Source organism: Musca autumnalis, unplaced genomic scaffold (genome assembly GCF_047663935.1).
Source record: "Musca autumnalis isolate F117 unplaced genomic scaffold, ASM4766393v1 scaffold_4, whole genome shotgun sequence".
NCBI classification, from domain to species: domain Eukaryota; kingdom Metazoa; phylum Arthropoda; class Insecta; order Diptera; family Muscidae; genus Musca; species Musca autumnalis.
This window is the reverse complement of record NW_027411977.1, coordinates 117,502,837-117,527,072: the sequence shown is the minus strand read 5'-3', so window position 1 is coordinate 117,527,072 and position 24,236 is coordinate 117,502,837. Positions and strand designations below refer to the sequence as shown.

The 24,236-nt window shown below is 37.6% G+C and overlaps 4 protein-coding genes across 6 annotated transcripts in view; 2 read left to right on the top strand and 2 right to left on the bottom strand.

The window, feature by feature from the left end:
* The window catches only part of LOC141403351 (zinc finger Y-chromosomal protein-like), a 30,721-nt gene extending 15,198 nt beyond the window's left edge, over positions 1 to 15,523 (top strand). Inside the window, exons 3-5 of one of the 2 annotated variants that reach the window (XR_012412778.1) lie at positions 14,496 to 14,601; positions 14,673 to 15,122; positions 15,204 to 15,523. The gene's annotated coding sequence lies outside the window, so the exon portion shown is untranslated. Of the gene's footprint in view, positions 1 to 14,495; positions 14,602 to 14,672; positions 15,123 to 15,200 lie in introns of both variants that reach the window. The other variant, XR_012412777.1, reaches the window with a different exon arrangement.
* Positions 1 to 24,236, bottom strand: part of LOC141403352 (uncharacterized) — an 80,288-nt gene that overhangs the window by 11,743 nt on the left and 44,309 nt on the right. The gene's annotated exons all lie outside the window — the stretch shown is intronic.
* Blos2 (biogenesis of lysosome-related organelles complex 1 subunit 2) lies at positions 9,358 to 10,168 on the top strand. Its single transcript, XM_073985654.1, has 2 exons — positions 9,358 to 9,821; positions 9,880 to 10,168. The coding sequence occupies exons 1-2, from the start codon at positions 9,453 to 9,455 to the stop codon at positions 10,015 to 10,017; spliced, it is 507 nt and encodes a 168-aa protein (XP_073841755.1). The 5' UTR covers positions 9,358 to 9,452; the 3' UTR covers positions 10,018 to 10,168.
* On the bottom strand, positions 10,015 to 10,523 carry LOC141403356 (immediate early response 3-interacting protein 1). Its single transcript, XM_073985655.1, has 3 exons — positions 10,337 to 10,523; positions 10,189 to 10,284; positions 10,015 to 10,125 (listed from the first exon to the last, which is right to left on the bottom strand). Exons 1-3 carry the CDS (start codon positions 10,422 to 10,424, stop codon positions 10,070 to 10,072), a joined length of 240 nt encoding a protein of 79 aa, XP_073841756.1. The 5' UTR covers positions 10,425 to 10,523; the 3' UTR covers positions 10,015 to 10,069.

Here is a 24,236-nt window from a genome sequence, read left to right as displayed (position 1 = left end):
CTCATACTAGGAATATTCAATTTCAGTTTTTTGTAGAACAAAGTTGTCCATTTTCCGTTTTCCAACTGGTGGTCAGGACAGAGAATCGCCTCTGGAATCTTCAATATACAAACCTCGTCCAAACTGAATGCATGGAATGAAAGATAGAGTCCCAGAGAACATTTCCTCATACTAGGAATATTCAATTTCAGTTTTTTGTAGAACAAAGTTGTCCATTTTCCGTTTTCCAACTGGTGGTCAGGACATAGAATCGCCTCTGGAATCTCCCCTATACAAACTTCGTCCAAACTGAATGCATGGAATGAAAGAAAGAGTCCCAGAGAACATTTCCTCATACTAGGTATATTCAATTTCAGTTTTTTGTAGAACAAAGTTGTCGATTTTCCGTTTTCCAACTGGTGGTCAGGACAGAGAATCGCCTCTGGAATCTTCAATATACAAACCTCGTCCAAACTGAATGCATGGAATGAAAGAAAGAGTCCCAGAGAACATTTCCTCATACTAGGAATATTCAATTTCAGTTTTTTGTAGAACAAAGTTGTCCATTTTCCGTTTTCCAACTGGTGGTCAGGACATAGAATCGCCTCTGGAATCTCCCCTATACAAACTTCGTCCAAACTGAATGCATGGAATGAAAGAAAGAGTCCCAGAGAACATTTCCTCATACTAGGAATATTCAATTTCAGTTTTTTGTAGAACAAAGTTGTCCATTTTCCGTTTTCCAACTGGTGGTCAGGACAGAGAATCGCCTCTGGAATCTTCAATATACAAACCTCGTCCAAACTGAATACATGGAATGAAAGATAGAGTCCCAGAGAACATTTCCTCATACTAGGAATATTCAATTTCAGTTTTTTGTAGAACAAAGTTGTCCATTTTCCGTTTTCCAACTGGTGGTCAGGACATAGAATCGCCTCTGGAATCTCCCCTATACAAACTTCGTCCAAACTGAATGCATGGAATGAAAGAAAGAGTCCCAGAGAACATTTCCTCATACTAGGAATATTCAATTTCAGTTTTTTGTAGAACAAAGTTGTCGATTTTCCGTTTTCCAACTGGTGGTCAGGACAGAGAATCGCCTCTGGAATCTTCAATATACAAACCTCGTCCAAACTGAATGCATGGAATGAAAGATAGAGTCCCAGAGAACATTTCCTCATACTAGGAATATTCAATTTCAGTTTTTTGTAGAACAAAGTTGTCCATTTTCCGTTTTCCAACTGGTGGTCAGGACATAGAATCGCCTCTGGAATCTCCCCTATACAAACTTCGTCCAAACTGAATGCATGGAATGAAAGAAAGAGTCCCAGAGAACATTTCCTCATACTAGGAATATTCAATTTCAGTTTTTTGTAGAACAAAGTTGTCCATTTTCCGTTTTCCAACTGGTGGTCAGGACAGAGAATCGCCTCTGGAATCTTCAATATACAAACCTCGTCCAAACTGAATACATGGAATGAAAGATAGAGTCCCAGAGAACATTTCCTCATACTAGGAATATTCAATTTCAGTTTTTTGTAGAACAAAGTTGTCCATTTTCCGTTTTCCAACTGGTGGTCAGGACATAGAATCGCCTCTGGAATCTCCCCTATACAAACTTCGTCCAAACTGAATGCATGGAATGAAAGAAAGAGTCCCAGAGAACATTTCCTCATACTAGGAATATTCAATTTCAGTTTTTTGTAGAACAAAGTTGTCGATTTTCCGTTTTCCAACTGGTGGTCAGGACAGAGAATCGCCTCTGGAATCTTCAATATACAAACCTCGTCCAAACTGAATGCATGGAATGAAAGATAGAGTCCCAGAGAACATTTCCTCATACTAGGAATATTCAATTTCAGTTTTTTGTAGAACAAAGTTGTCCATTTTCCGTTTTCCAACTGGTGGTCAGGACAGAGAATCGCCTCTGGAATCTTCAATATACAAACTTCGTCCAAACTGAATGCATGGAATGAAAGAAAGAGTCCCAGAGAACATTTCCTCATACTAGGAATATTCAATTTCAGTTTTTTGTAGAACAAAGTTGTCGATTTTCCGTTTTCCAACTGGTGGTCAGGACAGAGAATCGCCTCTGGAATCTTCAATATACAAACCTCGTCCAAACTGAATGCACGGAATGAAAGATAGAGTCCCAGAGAACATTTCCTCATACTAGGAATATTCAATTTCAGTTTTTTGTAGAACAAAGTTGTCCATTTTCCGTTTTCCAACTGGTGGTCAGGACATAGAATCGCCTCTGGAATCTCCCCTATACAAACCTCGTCCAAACTGAATGCATGGAATGAAAGAAAGAGTCCCAGAGAACATTTCCTCATACTAGGAATATTCAATTTCAGTTTTTTGTAGAACAAAGTTGTCCATTTTCCGTTTTCCAACTGGTGGTCAGGACATAGAATCGCCTCTGGAATCTCCCCTATACAAACTTCGTCCAAACTGAATGCATGGAATGAAAGATAGAGTCCCAGAAAACATTTCCTCATACTAGGAATGTTTTATTTCTAGAACAATGTTTCCAATTATCTGGTTTCCAAGTGATGGTCAACATTTGCGCCAAAGTCTTCTTGTTTACCATTTACTGCGCGTTGTTAACATTTTCTTACTTATAATAGGTGTGTTCGTTTACTCAACAATTTGTACCAGTTCAGTAATTTCTTGCAATCTTCTAAGGTCTTTTGCATTGTACTATAGTAAACGAACAACACCCAGTAATAATTTGTACAAATTTTATGTTTACGACAAATTAATGCATATCTTCTATACACAGTTTTATGCTATGTTCACATATACGAAATCCACTCGATTTCAAATGTCATATCCATAGGATAAACGTCAAATGAAATCGAGATGTGATTTACTCAACTTACATTATTTCATATTAAAATCCACCTGTTTGTATTTGTACGGCTCACATTATGGGTACTTCACATGATATGTTTTTTACATATGGGTTGTAACTTTGCTCGCACATATTATTGGTCTGTTCCTTTACTTTAGAAAATGGTAAAACCGGCAAAAGTAGCAAAAGTTGTGAACTGCTCTTATATGATTTGTATAGTGCCTTAAGTAAAGGAACGCTTTTCGAGTAAAAAGTTGTAAAACTTGAAGATTCTTGAAGGTAAAGGAACAGGGCTTATGTATACAAAGTGACAACTCATATGTAAAAAACATATCGTGTGATTGATAAAATGGCGGTGTTAAGTTTTCGCTTGGCATCCCACGTGTTTTAATTATCAAGGAAATATTCCTATATATACGATTTCTTCGCAGAAGACGGCTTTGAAGATCCCTAGTGTTATAATTCCGTATCTTAAAAAATAATTAACAATTATATAAAACATCGATTGCTTATGCCAATTTTACACTTACGCTCCAAAATCCACTGGCTTTCGCGAAATCCGGAAATACACCCCGGTGTTTACACTTATTTTTTTGTTGATTTCAATCATATAACAATGATCAAGGTAGATTCATATGGGCAGCTGATCGAACTTGAATGTTCAAAACAGGTTGTTGTCAATTGAATTAATAATCAAAAATATATTACAATATAGAACTCTACAACCTTATTTTTTAAAATTACCCTAAAATTATCTATATATCGTTTTAAGTGTGTAAAGTACAAACAAATGAAGAAAAAATAATTTCGTTGTTGAGACATCAAAAAATAAATGTTGATAGATAAAAGTTGTGTTTAAAACTACTTCAATAACAACTTGGAGTAGTTTTCCCATTAAGTGCTAAAAATGCGTTTTCGTACTCCGAAATTTATTTATAAATGTATTGGTTAAAAAGAGTTGTATTTTTCCTATTGTCTTCTAAAATCTGTCTTTTGTAAACGCCAGGTTACAGATATAGATGACAGTCATTTAATCTGTTCCTTTATTTTTTAATAAATGGTAATATTGGCAAAAATGGTAAAAGTTGTGAACCGCGCTCATACAAACTGTATGCTATTAAAAGTAAAGTGCTGGATACATAAGAGGATTTCTGGTTGAATTCATTACGTTGCTTGTTCGTCCGTTGCTTGTCATTTACGAAATCCACTTGATTTCAACTGTCAAATCCATAGATTATACGTCAAATGAAATCACATCTCGATTTGATTTGACGTTTATCCTATGGATATGACATTTGAAATCGAGTGGATTTCGTATATGTGAACATAGCATAAAACTGTGTATAGAAGATATGCATTAATTTGTCGTAAACATAAAATTTGTACAAATTATTACTGGGTGTTGTTCGTTTACTATAGTACAATGCAAAAGACATTTGAAGATTGCAAGAAATTACTGAACTTGTACAAATTGTTGAGTAAATCACATCTCGATTTCATTTGACGTTTATCCTATGGATATGACATTTGAAATCGAGTGGATTTCGTATATGTGAACATAGCATAAAACTGTGTATAGAAGATATGCATTAATTTGTCGTAAACATAAAATTTGTACAAATTATTACTGGGTGTTGTTCGTTTACTATAGTACAATGCAAAAGACATTTGAAGATTGCAAGAAATTACTGAACTTGTACAAATTGTTGAGTAAATCACATCTCGATTTCATTTGACGTTTATCCTATGGATATGACATTTGAAATCGAGTGGATTTCGTATATGTGAACATAGCATAAAACTGTGTATAGAAGATATGCATTAATTTGTCGTAAACATAAAATTTGTACAAATTATTACTGGGTGTTGTTCGTTTACTATAGTACAATGCAAAAGACCTTAGAAGATTGCAAGAAATTACTGAACTGGTACAAATTGTTGAGTAAACGAACACACCTATTATAAGTAAGAAAATGTTAACAACGCGCAGTAAATGGTAAACAAGAAGACTTTGGCGCAAATGTTGACCATCACTTGGAAACCAGATAATTGGAAACATTGTTCTAGAAATAAAACATTCCTAGTATGAGGAAATGTTCTCTGGGACTCTATCTTTCATTCCATGCATTCAGTTTGGACGAGGTTTGTATAGGGGAGATTCCAGAGGCGATTCTATGTCCTGACCACCAGTTGGAAAACGGAAAATCGACAACTTTGTTCTACAAAAAACTGAAATTGAATATTCCTAGTATGAGGAAATGTTCTCTGGGACTCTATCTTTCATTCCATGCATTCAGTTTGGACGAGGTTTGTATATTGAAGATTCCAGAGGCGATTCTCTGTCCTGACCACCAGTTGGAAAACGGAAAATCGACAACTTTGTTCTACAAAAAACTGAAATTGAATATTCCTAGTATGAGGAAATGTTCTCTGGGACTCTTTCTTTCATTCCATGCATTCAGTTTGGACGAAGTTTGTATAGGGGAGATTCCAGAGGCGATTCTATGTCCTGACCACCAGTTGGAAAACGGAAAATGGACAACTTTGTTCTACAAAAAACTGAAATTGAATATTCCTAGTATGAGGAAATGTTCTCTGGGACTCTATCTTTCATTCCATGTATTCAGTTTGGACGAGGTTTGTATATTGAAGATTCCAGAGGCGATTCTCTGTCCTGACCACCAGTTGGAAAACGGAAAATCGACAACTTTGTTCTACAAAAAACTGAAATTGAATATTCCTAGTATGAGGAAATGTTCTCTGGGACTCTTTCTTTCATTCCATGCATTCAGTTTGGACGAAGTTTGTATAGGGGAGATTCCAGAGGCGATTCTATGTCCTGACCACCAGTTGGAAAACGGAAAATGGACAACTTTGTTCTACAAAAAACTGAAATTGAATATTCCTAGTATGAGGAAATGTTCTCTGGGACTCTATCTTTCATTCCATGCATTCAGTTTGGACGAGGTTTGTATATTGAAGATTCCAGAGGCGATTCTCTGTCCTGACCACCAGTTGGAAAACGGAAAATCGACAACTTTGTTCTACAAAAAACTGAAATTGAATATTCCTAGTATGAGGAAATGTTCTCTGGGACTCTTTCTTTCATTCCATGCATTCAGTTTGGACGAAGTTTGTATAGGGGAGATTCCAGAGGCGATTCTATGTCCTGACCACCAGTTGGAAAACGGAAAATGGACAACTTTGTTCTACAAAAAACTGAAATTGAATATTCCTAGTATGAGGAAATGTTCTCTGGGACTCTATCTTTCATTCCATGTATTCAGTTTGGACGAGGTTTGTATATTGAAGATTCCAGAGGCGATTCTCTGTCCTGACCACCAGTTGGAAAACGGAAAATGGACAACTTTGTTCTACAAAAAACTGAAATTGAATATTCCTAGTATGAGGAAATGTTCTCTGGGACTCTTTCTTTCATTCCATGCATTCAGTTTGGACGAAGTTTGTATAGGGGAGATTCCAGAGGCGATTCTATGTCCTGACCACCAGTTGGAAAACGGAAAATGGACAACTTTGTTCTACAAAAAACTGAAATTGAATATTCCTAGTATGAGGAAATGTTCTCTGGGACTCTTTCTTTCATTCCATGCATTCAGTTTGGACGAGGTTTGTATATTGAAGATTCCAGAGGCGATTCTCTGTCCTGACCACCAGTTGGAAAACGGAAAATCGACAACTTTGTTCTACAAAAAACTGAAATTGAATATTCCTAGTATGAGGAAATGTTCTCTGGGACTCTTTCTTTCATTCCATGCATTCAGTTTGGACGAAGTTTGTATAGGGGAGATTCCAGAGGCGATTCTATGTCCTGACCACCAGTTGGAAAACGGAAAATGGACAACTTTGTTCTACAAAAAACTGAAATTGAATATTCCTAGTATGAGGAAATGTTCTCTGGGACTCTATCTTTCATTCCATGTATTCAGTTTGGACGAGGTTTGTATATTGAAGATTCCAGAGGCGATTCTCTGTCCTGACCACCAGTTGGAAAACGGAAAATGGACAACTTTGTTCTACAAAAAACTGAAATTGAATATTCCTAGTATGAGGAAATGTTCTCTGGGACTCTTTCTTTCATTCCATGCATTCAGTTTGGACGAAGTTTGTATAGGGGAGATTCCAGAGGCGATTCTATGTCCTGACCACCAGTTGGAAAACGGAAAATGGACAACTTTGTTCTACAAAAAACTGAAATTGAATATTCCTAGTATGAGGAAATGTTCTCTGGGACTCTATCTTTCATTCCATGCATTCAGTTTGGACGAGGTTTGTATATTGAAGATTCCAGAGGCGATTCTCTGTCCTGACCACCAGTTGGAAAACGGAAAATCGACAACTTTGTTCTACAAAAAACTGAAATTGAATATTCCTAGTATGAGGAAATGTTCTCTGGGACTCTTTCTTTCATTCCATGCATTCAGTTTGGACGAAGTTTGTATAGGGGAGATTCCAGAGGCGATTCTATGTCCTGACCACCAGTTGGAAAACGGAAAATGGACAACTTTGTTCTACAAAAAACTGAAATTGAATATTCCTAGTATGAGGAAATGTTCTCTGGGACTCTATCTTTCATTCCATGTATTCAGTTTGGACGAGGTTTGTATATTGAAGATTCCAGAGGCGATTCTCTGTCCTGACCACCAGTTGGAAAACGGAAAATGGACAACTTTGTTCTACAAAAAACTGAAATTGAATATTCCTAGTATGAGGAAATGTTCTCTGGGACTCTTTCTTTCATTCCATGCATTCAGTTTGGACGAAGTTTGTATAGGGGAGATTCCAGAGGCGATTCTATGTCCTGACCACCAGTTGGAAAACGGAAAATGGACAACTTTGTTCTACAAAAAACTGAAATTGAATATTCCTAGTATGAGGAAATGTTCTCTGGGACTCTTTCTTTCATTCCATGCATTCAGTTTGGACGAGGTTTGTATATTGAAGATTCCAGAGGCGATTCTCTGTCCTGACCACCAGTTGGAAAACGGAAAATCGACAACTTTGTTCTACAAAAAACTGAAATTGAATATTCCTAGTATGAGGAAATGTTCTCTGGGACTCTTTCTTTCATTCCATGCATTCAGTTTGGACGAAGTTTGTATAGGGGAGATTCCAGAGGCGATTCTATGTCCTGACCACCAGTTGGAAAACGGAAAATGGACAACTTTGTTCTACAAAAAACTGAAATTGAATATTCCTAGTATGAGGAAATGTTCTCTGGGACTCTATCTTTCATTCCATGTATTCAGTTTGGACGAGGTTTGTATATTGAAGATTCCAGAGGCGATTCTCTGTCCTGACCACCAGTTGGAAAACGGAAAATGGACAACTTTGTTCTACAAAAAACTGAAATTGAATATTCCTAGTATGAGGAAATGTTCTCTGGGACTCTTTCTTTCATTCCATGCATTCAGTTTGGACGAAGTTTGTATAGGGGAGATTCCAGAGGCGATTCTATGTCCTGACCACCAGTTGGAAAACGGAAAATGGACAACTTTGTTCTACAAAAAACTGAAATTGAATATTCCTAGTATGAGGAAATGTTCTCTGGGACTCTATCTTTCATTCCATGCATTCAGTTTGGACGAGGTTTGTATATTGAAGATTCCAGAGGCGATTCTCTGTCCTGACCACCAGTTGGAAAACGGAAAATCGACAACTTTGTTCTACAAAAAACTGAAATTGAATATTCCTAGTATGAGGAAATGTTCTCTGGGACTCTTTCTTTCATTCCATGCATTCAGTTTGGACGAAGTTTGTATAGGGGAGATTCCAGAGGCGATTCTATGTCCTGACCACCAGTTGGAAAACGGAAAATGGACAACTTTGTTCTACAAAAAACTGAAATTGAATATTCCTAGTATGAGGAAATGTTCTCTGGGACTCTATCTTTCATTCCATGTATTCAGTTTGGACGAGGTTTGTATATTGAAGATTCCAGAGGCGATTCTCTGTCCTGACCACCAGTTGGAAAACGGAAAATGGACAACTTTGTTCTACAAAAAACTGAAATTGAATATTCCTAGTATGAGGAAATGTTCTCTGGGACTCTTTCTTTCATTCCATGCATTCAGTTTGGACGAGGTTTGTATAGGAAAGATACCAGAGGTGATTCTCTGTCCTGACCACCGGTCAATTTTAGGTTCAAAACAATGCGTTATTTGATATGGTTTGGTAACATTGACGTACATTTAACTCTTGAAAATTACTTAAATTTTATTATTTATAATAAGATGGATTGTTTTTAGAGTTTTTCATTCATAATTTTATAAAATTAATTAATTATAATATTCGTCGCTAACTTTTTTCGTCAGCAGGGTTGCAAAAATAGTACTAAATGTGAATTTTTGACGTTCTGTGTCACCCTGTGAATTTCGATAACTCTGTGTTATCGAAAGTTGGCGACGTCGCTAACTTCACGCAGGTGAAAATATCTAATGTTGGGAATATCGATAGTTTGCCAGCTCTAGAACACAGCTTTAACAAGATATATCGATAAAAAAAGAAGATTATCGATTCTATATGCTATAGAAAAAAAAGAAAAAGGCAGTGTAGAAAAGTTGTTTTGTAAACATACCCAATTTTTTTTTTATCAAAAATGTCCAATAATAATGATGCATCTCCGACAAATATTCGAGAGCACGTTCAACATTCCGAACAGCAACAGACTCAACAAACAACACATAATCCACAATTGGATTCACCTATTCGAGGACCAACATTATCGACTAGTACAAGTAGTTTTGAAGCACTTGATCCTCACGACCCCAACCTAAGTAAACTGGCAACTAAAATGTTTCGGAAAACCGAAGAGTATATAACAAATGAACTGCAGGCGCCTATTGAAGACTACCAACTGTTGGAAAATATGAATCGAGCTACTATTGGGAAATATTCGGATATGAGGCAAATTGCACAAAATTTGGCAGTTTCCACAACAGATTTAAGTGTAAAATTCCAGGCCTTGGTAAATAATGAAGAAGATACCAAGAATTTAAATCATTTTAATTTGATATTGTCTACAGATTCCACTTATGCAGCAAATAGATGAAATTTCCGATACTGTGGACAAGTTGGAAGCTGCTGCCTATAAATTGGATGCCTATTCGATAGCTTTAGAAAATCGTGTAAAGTCAGTGTTACAAAGAAAACCACACATGTAATTGTAAAACAGGAAGTGAAAATTTGATTTATTATTCTTAATAACACTATTTATTAGCCCAGTAATAACTTAAATATTATTGCTATGATGTTGAGAAATATCAAAGGAACTGCAAAGAAAATACATTTGTGAATGAAATATTTTAAACAAAATAAGCTTTGCAAATACTTACTTTTGGCTACAGTACGGATTGATCTCACCAGATTAAGAATTTGTGCTTTTGCTGTGGGCTGACCGAATTCGGTATTTTGTTGCTGACCCCAGCCGACTGAAATGACACGCAAGTTAAATGAGTTTCGGATTGTTTCGGATTTACCTACATTTTGCGAGAAAACGTTCCTCATGTAAAACGCAAACGGCATTTAAGCACAATAGAGAGGCCTCCACCAAAGTCCACAAAGTAAACATCTTTTTTATATTTTTATGTTACAATCTTAGTAAATATTAGCAATAATATCAGAAGTGATGATGACGTTTAGATTAGGGATGGAACAATTGACTTAAAATCGATATTTATATTATCGATTACTTTCATTCATCGTTTTTCTATCGTTCCAACAACAGCTGACCACTAATAGGAGTGTTCGTTTACTCAGTAATTATATGGTCTGTTCCAGTACTGTAAGAATCTACTAATTTTTTACTATTTTTTCCAATAACATAAAGGGAAAAATAGTAGCTTCTTGCAGGTTCTGGGACAGAGCAAATGTTTTAATTTTTATGGTCTGTTCCCGTACTTTATAAAGTAATAAAAATGCCTGTTCAGAACCTGCAAAAATCTACACACTTTTTCTACGATTACAATTTTTCCTTTATGTTAACGAAAAATAGTAAAAATGTAGATTCTTGGAGTTCTGGGGCTGAATTCTTGTTCTATGAACATGCGAAATTAACAGCCAGTTTCTGTATGTCGAAAGAAGAATGTGTGCGAATGAAACACGCCCGAACTTTAGTTTTCGATATAATTTTACCTTTGCTTTTGCTTCAAAACAAACAACAAATTTGAAAAATACACAAGAGTTTGGACGTGTTTCTTTCGCACACATTCTTCTTTCGACATACAGAAACAGACTGTAAAAGTTTTATAAAGGAAATAACAGCCAGTTTCTGTATGTCGAAAGAAGAATGTGTGCGAATGAAAGACGTCCAAACTCTTGTGTGTTTTTCAATTTTTTTTTTGTTTTGAAGCAAAAGCAAAGTTAAAATTATTTCGAAAACTAAAGTTTGGGCGTGTTTCATTCGCACACATTCTTCTTTCGACATACAGAAACAGGCTGTAAATGTCAAATGAAAAAGATTATAAAGGAAATAGTTTTCATTTCAAAATTTTAAAGAAAAAAATCCAGGGGCTCAATTCTGTTTCTATGAAAAATGTGAAATGAAAACTTTAATAAGGGAAATAAATGTCAAATGAAAAAAATTATAAAGAAAATATTTTTCATTTCAAATTTTCATAAAACAAGAAACCAGCCCAGCCCCTGGACAAGGTAAATTGAACAGGTAGTGGTGTCACACCAGCTGTTCGAATATGAAGTGTCAACTCCCTTTGTAACAAATATGCATTTTTGTTGTAATTTCCCCAACAACATAAAGAATATTTTGACATAACATATTCACAATTTGTCGACACCACTACCTACCTGTTCAATTTGGCTCTAGCACACAACTTTGTTTTCATTAACTATTAAGCCAAACGGTTTTATGTGGCTTAAAAGCGACAATATTACTAAATAATTAAAAATAGGCCTTGGTCTTGTCCAATTCCATTGCCTGTCCCTAAGCCCTAAACATCGTCCTTCGAGCCAGATCCAAGCCCTGCAATAAAAACACCCTACTGCGCACAAATATCTTTTTACTTCCAAAACGTGACTATTATTCGAGGAACTCCGGGGAAGACAAATGTGTAGAGGCATATTTACATTAAGCCATTTTCCTTGCGGCAATTGTCAGTTTGTCGATTAGAGAGGGTGTTGAGCGGCAAAGGGTTACCATTTGCCTCACCTCTCTCTCTCTCTCTCTCTCTCCATCAAACTGACAATTGCCGCAAGGAAAATTGCCTAATATAAATATGGACTAAGTTTTCAAATCCAACCCCCATGGTAGAACAATAAAAGGTAACAGCAATACCCAGCTGACTGAATTGGGCTGTAATGTTAGTGTCAAATTCCATACGATATTTTATATATCTATTTCTATGTTCGATGTATATTAGAGATATATAATTTTTGAAGAAAAAAACTATTTCCTCATAAAGACTTTTTCATATCAATGACATTTAACCTCCTCCAAGTCCGAACGACGTGCCGCACACTAAAACACCGCTTATAGATGAGGTACAACATTTGTTAATATGGTGTGGTATTTTGATAAGTTTGAAAAAATAAAGCCCTAATAAACTTGTATTTTTTGATTTCAAAAACAAGACCTCAAACATATTTGCAGGTATTATACTTTCTGAGAGAAATGATGCATTTAGTGGAATAATATGGAAACATTCAAATTGAAAATCTAACGAGTTTTCATTCATATTTTCCAAAATATTCAATCAAATGTGAAAAATATTATGGTCTGTTCCAGTACTGCAAGAATCTACTATTTTTTAGATAACATAAAAGAAAAAATGTTATCGTAGTAAAAAATAGTAGCTTCTTGCAGGTTCTGGAACGAAGCAATAGTTTTTTAAATTCCAATAATTTATAGACATTTCCTTATTTTGTTTACATTTATATTTGACACTAACGTTACAAACAAAAACAAATTTCTATGTGGTTGTTGTTGAGTTGTATCTGTTGTAGTACTTACTTTACCTCTTTTGTTCTACCATGGGTGTGTTTGGATCATGGTACAAATACACAGGTAGCCGCATCGACAATTGTTGGTAACATAAGATGTCAAAATTTGACATCAATTCAATGCAATTGACACATTATGTTACCATCAGCTGGCTTGATAATGCTACCTGTATTATTGTACCATGGTTTGGATATCTAGTCTTAAGTCTGTGTTTAGACACACAAATTTCTCGGGAAAGTAAATTGAGTTTTTTTGGGAGAGAGCGGAGAGGAAAGAGCTCTTCAATACTCTTTCCTACCCCCTATTGCCTAAAAACTGAATTTACCTTCCCGAGAAATTTGTGTGTCTAAACACGGACTAAGGGGTGTTTACACTATCTATGAATGTCATACGAGATGTCAAATTTGCTACCTGTGAATGTTGTACACATAGTGTGACCACTATGAAAATTGTCATCTATCAAAATGATGTGGCAACTCATATGTACATTTAGGGAGCGCTCTATTCGGCCATGTATTTTCGTATGCAGTTGAGAAATTAATTGTTAGAAGAAAACAATAGGTGTGTTCGTTTACTCTTCAATACAATGCAAAAGACCTTAGTATTTTGCAAGAAGTTACGGGACTTGTACAAATTATTGAGTAAACAAACACACCTATTTTTACCAAAAGATGAAGGAAATAGGTTAAGAAAACGAAAATGTGAGTGCGATTAAAGTTTTTAACAATATAAATTGTGTTATTTGCGTAAATTATATTTTGTGGTCATATGAAATTGTAGGCTAGTGTAAACGCAAAAACTAAAAGTGGTATGGACTTTGACAAACATAAAGGATGTCGAATGGATAAAAGAAGTGACAGCTCATATGACATTGATAGATAGTGTAAACACCCCTTTAGTTCGACTTGAATGAATGCCATCTAATGGGTACTTTACACGATGTGTTTTTACATGTGGGTTGTCACTTTTTATATACAAAAAGTATATGGAAAGTGACAGCACATATGTAAAAAAAAAACATATCGTGTAAGGTACCCATTAGATGACATTCATTCAAGTCGAACTTATGGGTACCTTACACGGTATGTTTTTACATATGAGTTGTCACTTCTCGAATACAAAATGTATATGCAAAGTGACAACTCATATGTAAAAAACATATCGTGTAAAGTACCCATAAGACTGGATATCCAAACGCACCCATGGTAGAACAAAACAGGTAAAGTACTACAACAAATACAACTCAACAACAACCACATGGAAAATTTGTTTTTGTTTGTAACGTTAGTGTCAAATATAAATGTAAACAAAATAAGGAAATGTCCATGGCAGAATAAGAAGGTAATCTCATTTGAAAAACCCGTCCTTGAGCTGTCAAATACAACCATGTCAATGACAGCAATAACAAAAAACTGTTTACGTTTTCTTGAAATATTTGTGTACGCTATTTTATTGAAGCAGAATAAAATGTTTTCTTTATATTGAGAAAAGACCAAGAAAAACGGTAAGCAAAAAAGAAGCAGACAACGCGGTCTATGTGGATATACGGAAATTCAGTGAAAAATCGAGAAAATAACTGTGAAAAAGCACAGAGAAATTTGGATTTTCTGTTTCTCGGAAGTTAATTGTGAAATTTAACGTCAAATATACTTTAATGTCTTTTTATTGTTATTCGTGTTATTGCAGAGTTTAGTCCACGCAAGACCACTGGAAAAGAATGACAAGTCATGAAAGATGTCATCAAATATATCACCAATCGATGCGCTGTAATAATTGTGGTACCACCAAGAAAGTAAGTCATTGAGTTGCAGCTAAAATGAATGGGTTTATATTTATATACTGAATGTGTGCTTTTTGTTACAGGTGTTGTTCCTAATCCCCGTGTCTCACCGGTACTCACCGCTCTGGTCAGGGTGCTTTCAATAACATGTGCTGTGATCGCATATTCGTCCCTACGTTGCAAGCGTAAGGTAAATCTAAGCCAACGTCGCGTTTGTCTCTGTCATCGCTGGTTTTGGAGCTCCAGTCCTTGCCCAATCTAAGGGTCACATAATTTATGGCGTTTGAATCTGATGAAAAAAACGCTGGATCGTACTTTAAATCAATGATTTGGTTTGGAATAGTTCATATCTTCATTCGAAAACAAAAAGCAATTGCAAATCCGATGCAAAAAGCATTTAAGCTATGAGTGTTATAAAGATTAGTGTGTTGAAAATGACCCCTGCTGGGCATGATGTCCGTTTCCTCATCTGGACCGAATCTGCATTCGCCTTCTTAAATCTAAAGAAAATCGCGAGTTGCTGCGTGACCCACGTAAGAAGCTCTTCTGTCGTCTCAATCCATTGTCTAATGTTTGTCAACCCATTACGTTAAATTCTGATATTTTTGTAGCAGTATAGGTTTGCTGGTGGGTTTGCAGCTGCTGGCAGAAACTCTTTTCTCGCTGCCGTGGGATTTGTTCATTCCTAATACTGAGGTTCTCCGACGACGTGCTGCTGACAAGCGTACCATTGCCAAGCTGTCGCCAAGAAAAACAACGTTGAAGTTGGTAAGCACCAACGCCTCTACCAACAGTGCTATAATGCTACAAAAGGCCTTTGAATCCAGAAAGAAGAATAACATTGCTGCCCCCAGAAGAAGTAAACTTTTCAAATTCTTTTAACTTTGTGAGAATATTGTATTCTTTTAAAGATACAAAATTCATGTTTTTTTTTATAATTTACAAGAAAATAAAGCATACATATATTTCATAGGAAAACATCTGTATATGTCGTGTCTTTATGTGTATGTTTTGTCATTGTAATCATTACTATCTAATTTGGGGAGTCATTTCGATAGTTCTCCTGCCAAACAGGCATTTTAGTTTGTCACCGTAGCATTTTGTCAGGAAGCAAGGACTTGCCCATGTTTGAGAGGAATATTCCGATTTGTAAAGGTTGGACCAATGTCTGTCACTTTTTCAATTATTGTGACCACCAGCCATTTATATTGGGCACTGTAGGATTTTTAAAGCTTTTGGACAAATATGTCTGGAAGCATGGACTTTCACGAAACACATCATATCACTTTAAACAGGACCACAAGGAACATACAAATTATTCTCGAACAGCCCTTAAGGCCGTCATCAGACCATCTGCTTTTTCACATGTATGACATCAGCTGTTCTGTATATTAGTTTACCCAAAGTGACAACATACATGTGAAAAAGCAGATGGTCTGATGGCCGCCTAAGCGAACATTTTGCATGGAGGTACTCGAAGGACTGGATAAATATAGTCCATCCTTAATCTATGTCTGGAAAAAATATTGCGAGGATTAATTTTTGGCAATATCAGGTGATCCGTTCGTAAGTTATCGTACGCACCATTTTAGCGAAAATCTTTGAACTTTTATGTGGGAGTTACCGGAAAAAGTGGACTGCCCCATTCTCGAAATTGATTAAAATTTTGAAAACTATGATGAGGACCGATATTTGGACCGCATCAGCAGATCCGTTCAAGAGTTATCCTGCAGGCGGGCGGACAGACAAGGCAAAATCGACTCCAAATGGTCTGAAACTTTTAAATTTAAAATTTTGAAATTAAATTGGTTTCAGATTTGAAATGTAAATAAACCTGACGTATGTATGTTTTTATCAACTGTAAGGATGAGGAATCGCGTGATTTCCTCACCCAAACAGTTAATAACTCTGGCGCTCTGTGGGACGGCTGCAGGCTGGCTGCGATTCCCATCGCCGAGATCCCATCAAGGGTAGCGGCTACAACATGGGTGCCACCTCCTGCTTCGGATGTGGCACAGGTGTTGAAGCTGATCCGGAAGCAAAACAGGCCCATCCAGACTGATAGCTGGAAACTGGTGAGGTCCTACCCAGAAGGCGAAGGCACGGTGATGAAGTTCACCATGGACAGTTCAAGCGCGGAGTTCATCAAGAATAGTAAGGGAGAGCTGGACTTCGGGTTGGGTTGGCTTCGGTTCCGCTTCTCGCAGCCCCAGTAAGGAGTTCGGGCAGCAGGGCCTTCACGTGGTGCAGATTAATCTGCATCACTGCAAGGCGGCGGCTGCAGAACTCCTACTCTCCCTTACAAATTCGGTGATTGACATCGCTTTGGTCCAGGAACCCTATCTCTACAAAAATAGGGTTTCTGGACTAAACGATGGGCGGTACTCCCTGTTCTATTCGTCGAATGGGGAGAAGGTAAGATCTTGTATTATAGTGAAGAAATGTTTAAATCCTATTCATCTCTATAATTACAGTGATGGCGACACGGCGGTAGTGAGGCTAGAAGTAGGCTCCGGAAGGGCCTTGGTGCTAGCCTCGGTCTACATGCCGTACGAGGTACCTGACCCACCTAGTCGATTGGTGCGTAAGCTAGTGGATGAGATCTCGGGCACTTGTAATCTCATAATGGGCTGCGATGCAAATGCCCATCACTTCCACTGGGGCAGCAGTGACACTAATACGAGAGGTGAGTCCATATTCGATTTTATTTTAACTAATAATCTACGAGTGTGTAATAGGGGAAATACGGCCACCTTCCAGAATAGGGTAAGGGAGGAGGTAATAGACCTCACCCTTACAAATATGGAGGATACTTCCATAACGGACTGGAGAGTATCGGAGGAATGTTCCTTTTCGGACCATAGGACGATACACTTTCGAGTCCCGAGTGGAAGTAAACGGCAACAACCTCATAGGAATCCCAGGAGAACTAATTGGGAGAAATTCAACTCCATGGCCTCTTCAAGACTGTGTGAAATATCCGAACCTCACACAGAGAGGGAAGTGGACAGACGGGTTGAGGATCTCACAAATGTCCTCAGGGATTGCTATGAAAAGACATGCCCATTAACTTACCCAGGTAGGAGAACACAGCCCGCCTGGTGGAACAAAGATCTAGCTAACCTTAGGAAGGTTAGCAGGAGAGCGTACAACAAAGCGAACAGGACCAAACTTAGTACGGATTGGGATCTGTATAAGAACAGTTTCAATAAGTACAAAAGTGAGGTCAGGAAAGCTAAGAGAAACTCCTGGATTAACTTTAGTGAATCGATAGAGGGAGTAAACGAGGCGGCAAGATTTCGTAAGGTAATCTCAAAGGACCCCAAACCTATTGGGAGCATCAAACGAAATGATGGCACGTGGACGAACTCTGCTCTAGAGACTCTTGATCTATTGGCAGAGACTCATTTCCCGGGATGCAAGGACGCTGTTTCGTATCCGAGCTCGGAAACGAACAGAACCTATACACCCGATGAGAGGTTCTTTGTCAATAGGTTGATAAGTGACTCAAGGATCTCTTGGGCGATCAGCACTTTTCAACCCTACAAATCTCCTGGTCCAGATGGCGTCATTCCGGCGATGCTTCAGAACGCACCACCGGTATTGATCACCATACTGAAGGTTATTTTTAGGGCTTGCTTATTGCTGTCGCACGTACCGGCACTGTGGAAAGAGGTAACAGTGACTTATATCCCCAAGGCTGGGAAGCCAAGCCACGCGTTGCCGAAGGACTACAGACCGATAAGTCTTTCCTCCTTTCTATTAAAAACCTTAGAAAGGCTGCTCGACTTGGAGATCAGATCGTACATAAATTGTGACCTTATAAGCAGCTCCCAGCATGCTTATATGAAAGGGAAATCGACGGAAACAGCGCTACATGAGGTAGTGAGTTATATAGAGAAGAACATGGATAACTTGGATCACACATTGGCCGCTTTTCTAGACATAGAGGGAGCGTTCAATAATGTGAAGCTTGAATCCATTCATTCTTCTCTAGAGCTTCTGAGTGTCCCCTCTATCTTAATCAACTGGATTGACAGAATGCTGGAAAGCAGACTGATCAATTCCAGTATTGGAGAGAGTTCCGTAAGGAAGTCAGTCACTAGGGGCACCCCACAAGGTGGAGTCTTATCTCCATTGCTGTGGCTTCTAGTGGTGAATGGGATACTCAAGGAGTTTGAGAGACTAGGGACAAAAGTTGTAGCATACGCTGACGACGTTGTCCTTCTAATCAGTGGAAAATTCTTGTCGACGCTGTCGGAACTGATGCAGGGTGCGCTGGTTAAGCTCTCTCGCTGGGCTCACCACAATGGTCTTGGGGTGAACCCTGCGAAGACTGAGCTGGTACTATTCACCAGGAAAAGAAATATTGCCGAATTTGTGCCGCCAACGCTGGATGGAGTGCGATTGGACCTCTCTACGGAGGCGAAATACCTGGGAGTGATCCTGGACCATCGGCTAAGATGGAATAGGAACACGGAGGAGCGCACCAAGAGGGGTTTAATCGCGCTTTATTCCTGCAAGAACTCCATAGGCAAGAGCTGGGGCCTCAGACCATATGTAATACACTGGCTGTATAGGACAGTGGTCAGTCCCATTCTGACCTATGGTTGTCTCGTTTGGTGGCATGCCCTTGGCAATAATTCCAATCTGTCCAAACTAGCTACTGTGCAAAGAGCTGCGTCAGTACTCATTACTGGAGCAGCAAGAAGCACCCCTCAGGCCGCATTGAATGCCATACTGAACGTCCAACCTTTGGACATACTTGTACAGTATCGAGCTTCACGATCTGCCTTGAGGCTTAAAGAGCTAAATCTGTGGCGTGGTTCACATCTTGGACATGCTAGTGTTCTACAGCGGACTTGTAGCCAGATTGGACTAAGAGCCAGGGGAGATGAGACTGACTACATCTCATCAAGCCTGGACTTTGACACAGCTGACGTACTAATCCCCGACAGGAGTGAGTGGACACGAGGCAGACCACTTCCCGATAGCCTGTCGATCTTCACCGATGGATCGAAGATGGAGGAAGGCACGGGATCTGGTGTCTTTTGTGAAGAATTAGACATCAGGAACTCATATAAGCTTAATGACAACTGTAGTGTTTTTCAGGCAGAAGTTTTTGCGGTTTTGAAAGCCTTGGAATTAATAGTGGGAATGACGGACCTTATAGATAAGGCAGTCACTGTTTACGTGGACAGTCAGGCTGCCCTAAAAGCGTTAGGGTCATACAGTATTAAATCCAGGATTGTTCAAAGATGCAGGTCTCTCTTAAAAACATGTAACATAGTTGTTAGGTTTTGTTGGGTTCCAGGGCATTGCAATGTTGAGGGAAACGAGATAGTTGATGAACTGGCTAGAAGAGGATCCCAATCCTCGGACCTCACGGTAGAGGATAGTGTCAAGCCACCTCTCTGCTTCTTCCTCGACAAACTCAGTAAGCTCTACGCAGAGGAAACCGTTAAAGTTTGGCAGGATGTGCCTGGTTGTAAGGTATCTAAGTCAATCTGGCCGGTTATCTCATGGCGTAGAACTTCGTCCCTCCTCTCGCTGTGCAAATCAGAAATCAGAACCGCTGTGGGGGTAATAACCGGTCACTGCGGAATAAGATCCATGACTTGCAAGTGGGATGGCAACAACATTGAGTACTGTAGGTTATGTGAGGATGAGGAGGAAACGGAGACAATCGAGCACCTTCTATGCAGATGTCCTAGACTGATGGTCAAAAGACATAGACTATTTGGTGAACATGTGATTGAATCTCTTTCCTACTTCGCCTCTATTGACCCCACAGTGTTGGTGGTTTACTGCAAGAGCCTTAAGATGCTCTGGGGCAGGCCAACACAGACCTAAAAATCGTTAGTAACTAAATCGTAGTTAGCTACTAAACCATCTTCCCTCTTTAAATAACCTGACTTCTCCAATACAGTCACTAATCATTCTACTCTTCTCTCTCTCTTCCGCTTCCCTTCCTGTCCAACCTTTCCAACCTAATCACTTTCCTCCCACACAGCACATCACACCAACAGATACATATCATCATCCACAGCTCTATCCACAACTGGCACCTCATCACTTGTCCTCCACATCACCAATACCTAACACATCTCCTTGTCATCACCTGAATGCACAAAATCACCATATAACCAGCAGCTACACATCACCACCATCTATGAGCACAGCACATCAACAGACTTATATCATCACCCACAGTCACACAGCATCACATAGCTCTATCCACAACAGGCACCCCATCACTTGCCCTCAACACCACCTTTATTTTCACATCAGTTACATATCATCACCACCTACAACTCAACCAACATCAACACACACAGCCATATCCAGCATCTACAATCAATAGCCCAAACCACACAACACACATCACACATCAATACAACATCTTCCACCTCTACAACACACATAATTTAATAGTTTGGATGATCACAATGGACCTTAAGGTCTCCGAGTGGAGTAGCTGTCACCATGGCAGCTGCACATCCTGAACCTAACCTAACCTAACCTATGTATGTTTTTTCACATACATACAAAGTTTGTCAAAATCAGTTTGGCAATAAAGGGACGGCAAAGCGAATACAACTCTATGAGGTCGGAGCGTGAGGTTACCTTGTATCATTGTATCATGGGAAATGTCTATAAATTATTGGAATTTAAAAAAATAATATTTTTTAACATTTGATTGAATATTTTGGAAAATATGAATGCAAACTCGTTAGATTTTCAAGTACGTTTACATATAACCGAATTTAACAAACCCACTCGGTTTTAAATGTCAATTCCATTGCTTACATGTCAAACAAATCCTCATAATGAAGATTAACCCGACAAAAAGCTCCAGTGTGTACGGCGTTTATCCTTCTTTTTGGGGATTTATTTGAAATATAAGCAATGGAATTGACATTTAAAACCCAATGGGTTTGTTATAGTACGTTTATACAGTCGCGGCCATATAATTAAGAACGACAACGTATTAAAAAGTATTTGACTTGCTACTTTCCAAATATTTGAATATTTAGGGCCTGTTTATGTATGTCGATAAGAAAACGAATGCGGAAGAAAAACTACCAAATTTGAGTGTGTTTTTCAAATTTGTTTTTTGTTTTGAAGCAAAAGCAAATGAAATAACATTTCAAAAACTAAAGTTTGGGTGTCTTTCATGCGCACACATTTTCGTTTCGAAATACATAAACTGGGTGTTATATGGAATAAAATTTGTAAATAAAGTACACGGTAAGCACTTTAAAATAAAGCCAAAACATGTTTTAATTCCCCCTCGTTTATACGAAAGTAACCACAATTTATTAAAATAGTTATAAATCGACCTGGCCACATAATTAAGAACGATATGAGTAAAGGTTACCTAAAGGAAATTTTCATGCACAATATGTGAATATATCGTTATGTATTTTAGAAATCGGTTACTTTGATCCTTTTCTGGTGCTGGATTCTTGTTCTATGAAAATTTGAAATGAAAAATATTTCCTTTATAATATTTTTCATTTGACAGTTTTCTCCTTTATAAAAGTTTTCATTTCATGGGTGCCACCGTGGTGCAATGGTATGCACACCCGCCTTGCACACATAGGGTCGTGGGTTCGATTCCCCGGCCATGCAACATCAAAACACTTTTCAACGGTGGCAAAATACCCCTCAGTAATGTTGGCGACATTTCCTGAGTATTTCAGCCATGTAAAACTTCTCTACAAAAGTGGTGTCGTAGACACGCCGTTCGGACTCGGCAATAAACTGTAGGTCCCATATCATTGAGCTAATATAAATCGGGGTGCACTCATTGATATGAGAGAAGTCTCCCTTGTCCCTTATGGGATGTTTGTGGAACAATTATATATATATATATATATATATATATAAAAGTTTTCATTTCACATTTTCATAGAAACAGAATTGAGCCCCTGGTATCAAATGTCCTTCAATGGTACATATTATTGAGTCTAAGTTTGATAACACTATGCAACACTGAAAATGCAAACAACTTCTAGTATACATTTTTTTAAAGTACATATTTAGACTACAAAAACCCTAGTAGGGTTTTGTCCTGTCAGATCCAGTTCGGATTTTATGGCCTCATCTAAACCGGGCTAAATTTACACCTTTTTGCATTTATGAGGCCTTTATCTCAAAAACGAATAGGAATTTGGTCTTGCTGTCTTTAGCAATATTGTAGTCCTAAACTAGTAGAAATTATCTTTTGAAAAAACCACATAAGAAAAACTCCATCTGGGGCATTAAAATCGATAAAATATAGAAAATTTTACATAATTGCTGAAATTCTGGTCAGTATCGGCTAAACTGTTGGGAGTTGAACCAAGTAACCTTTTGCAAAAATCTTCCAAATAAAGTTCTCAACAATTCTTTAGAACATTCTGAAACTCTAAAATGCTTACTTCATGTTGTTTCAGCGGTATTTTGCATCATATCCTTTACAACACGTATTTCAAACTCTGTTCACACCAACAGTTTATTGTCGGATTCCACTACATTATTGACATTTTTATTAAATCGTTGTTGAAAAATGTACCGAAAAAAACGGTTTACAACAATGACATGAAGAGTTGTGTATTACATTCCGGGGAATATTTTTCCAAAAGAAAGTATTTAGAAAAAATTAACAGTTTTGGAGATACGGTGCGCAATTTATAAAAATTGTGGAATTTTTGCATATATTTTGAAATTTGAGGCAATAAATGTAGTTTTTCGAGTTCATTATTTCTCCAAATATTTTATTCTTGCCCTTATCTACAAATTTGCTTCAGAGGTCAGAACAAGATTCGCATTGATTTCAGAGATATAGCCCCGAGTTCAGACTGGCGGTAATTCGCTCTCTATTCGTTGTTTGACCCCAAATTACGATAAAATTACTCCATTTCCCATACAAAATTTTGAGAACGAACAACGATTTGTGTACATTGTTCAATTTAAATTACTCTCAGAACGACGATAAAATATGTCCCATCTCTAACAAATGAGAGAATTTATCGAAATAAATTAACTATGACAGAAAAAATATAAAATTTAAAATTCATTAAAAACCCAAATATTTGTAGAAAAACTGCAAGCCATGAATAAAAAGTAAACGGTTTAACGACTAGTATACATTCAAAACATAGCAAATTTTCTCCTTTCTTTTATTGCAGTTGCATTTCTTGTCCATCGTTTCAAATTCGCGTACAAATTTGGAAACAAAAATCAAATTCCTGCCGGAAAGTCTATACCAAAAAGTTATTTTGGCAGGTCTCTCTCTCGTTAATTTTGAAAATAGAAAAATTAAAAAATGTGCTGATAACACCAAAATAGTGAGAAAAAATAGAAAAGATGAATGAAAATAATATAATTTAATATTAAATAGATATCTGAAAGAAGAACAAATAGTTTTTCAGTTCATATCAATTAATTTAACTCGTTTTTTGGACGAAACATTTTTAAAATCAGTAAATAAAAAGTATGAAAATATGAATCATGTTGCTATGAATTATGTACCATGTCGTATGAACGAGTTAATTCGTGTACATAATTATGAGAGCGAACAACGTGATTCAAATGCTGGTATGGACATGGCATTAGATGGTGCCATACAATCCGAGCTGGATCTGACACAACAAAACCCA

Bases quoted from the DNA above. Each gene is read 5' to 3' on its own strand.
- Blos2 (XM_073985654.1), top strand. From the start codon at position 9,453: ATGTCCAATAATAATGATGCATCTCCGACAAATATTCGAGAGCACGTT. The intron at 9,822-9,879 runs GTAAATAATGAA...TATTGTCTACAG, and splicing joins GTGTAAAATTCCAGGCCTTG to ATTCCACTTATGCAGCAAAT.
- LOC141403356 (XM_073985655.1), bottom strand. From the start codon at position 10,424: ATGTTTACTTTGTGGACTTTGGTGGAGGCCTCTCTATTGTGCTTAAAT. The intron at 10,285-10,336 runs GTAGGTAAATCC...GTGTCATTTCAG, and splicing joins GGAACGTTTTCTCGCAAAAT to TCGGCTGGGGTCAGCAACAA. The intron at 10,126-10,188 runs GTAAGTATTTGC...TTTTCTTTGCAG, and splicing joins AATCCGTACTGTAGCCAAAA to TTCCTTTGATATTTCTCAAC.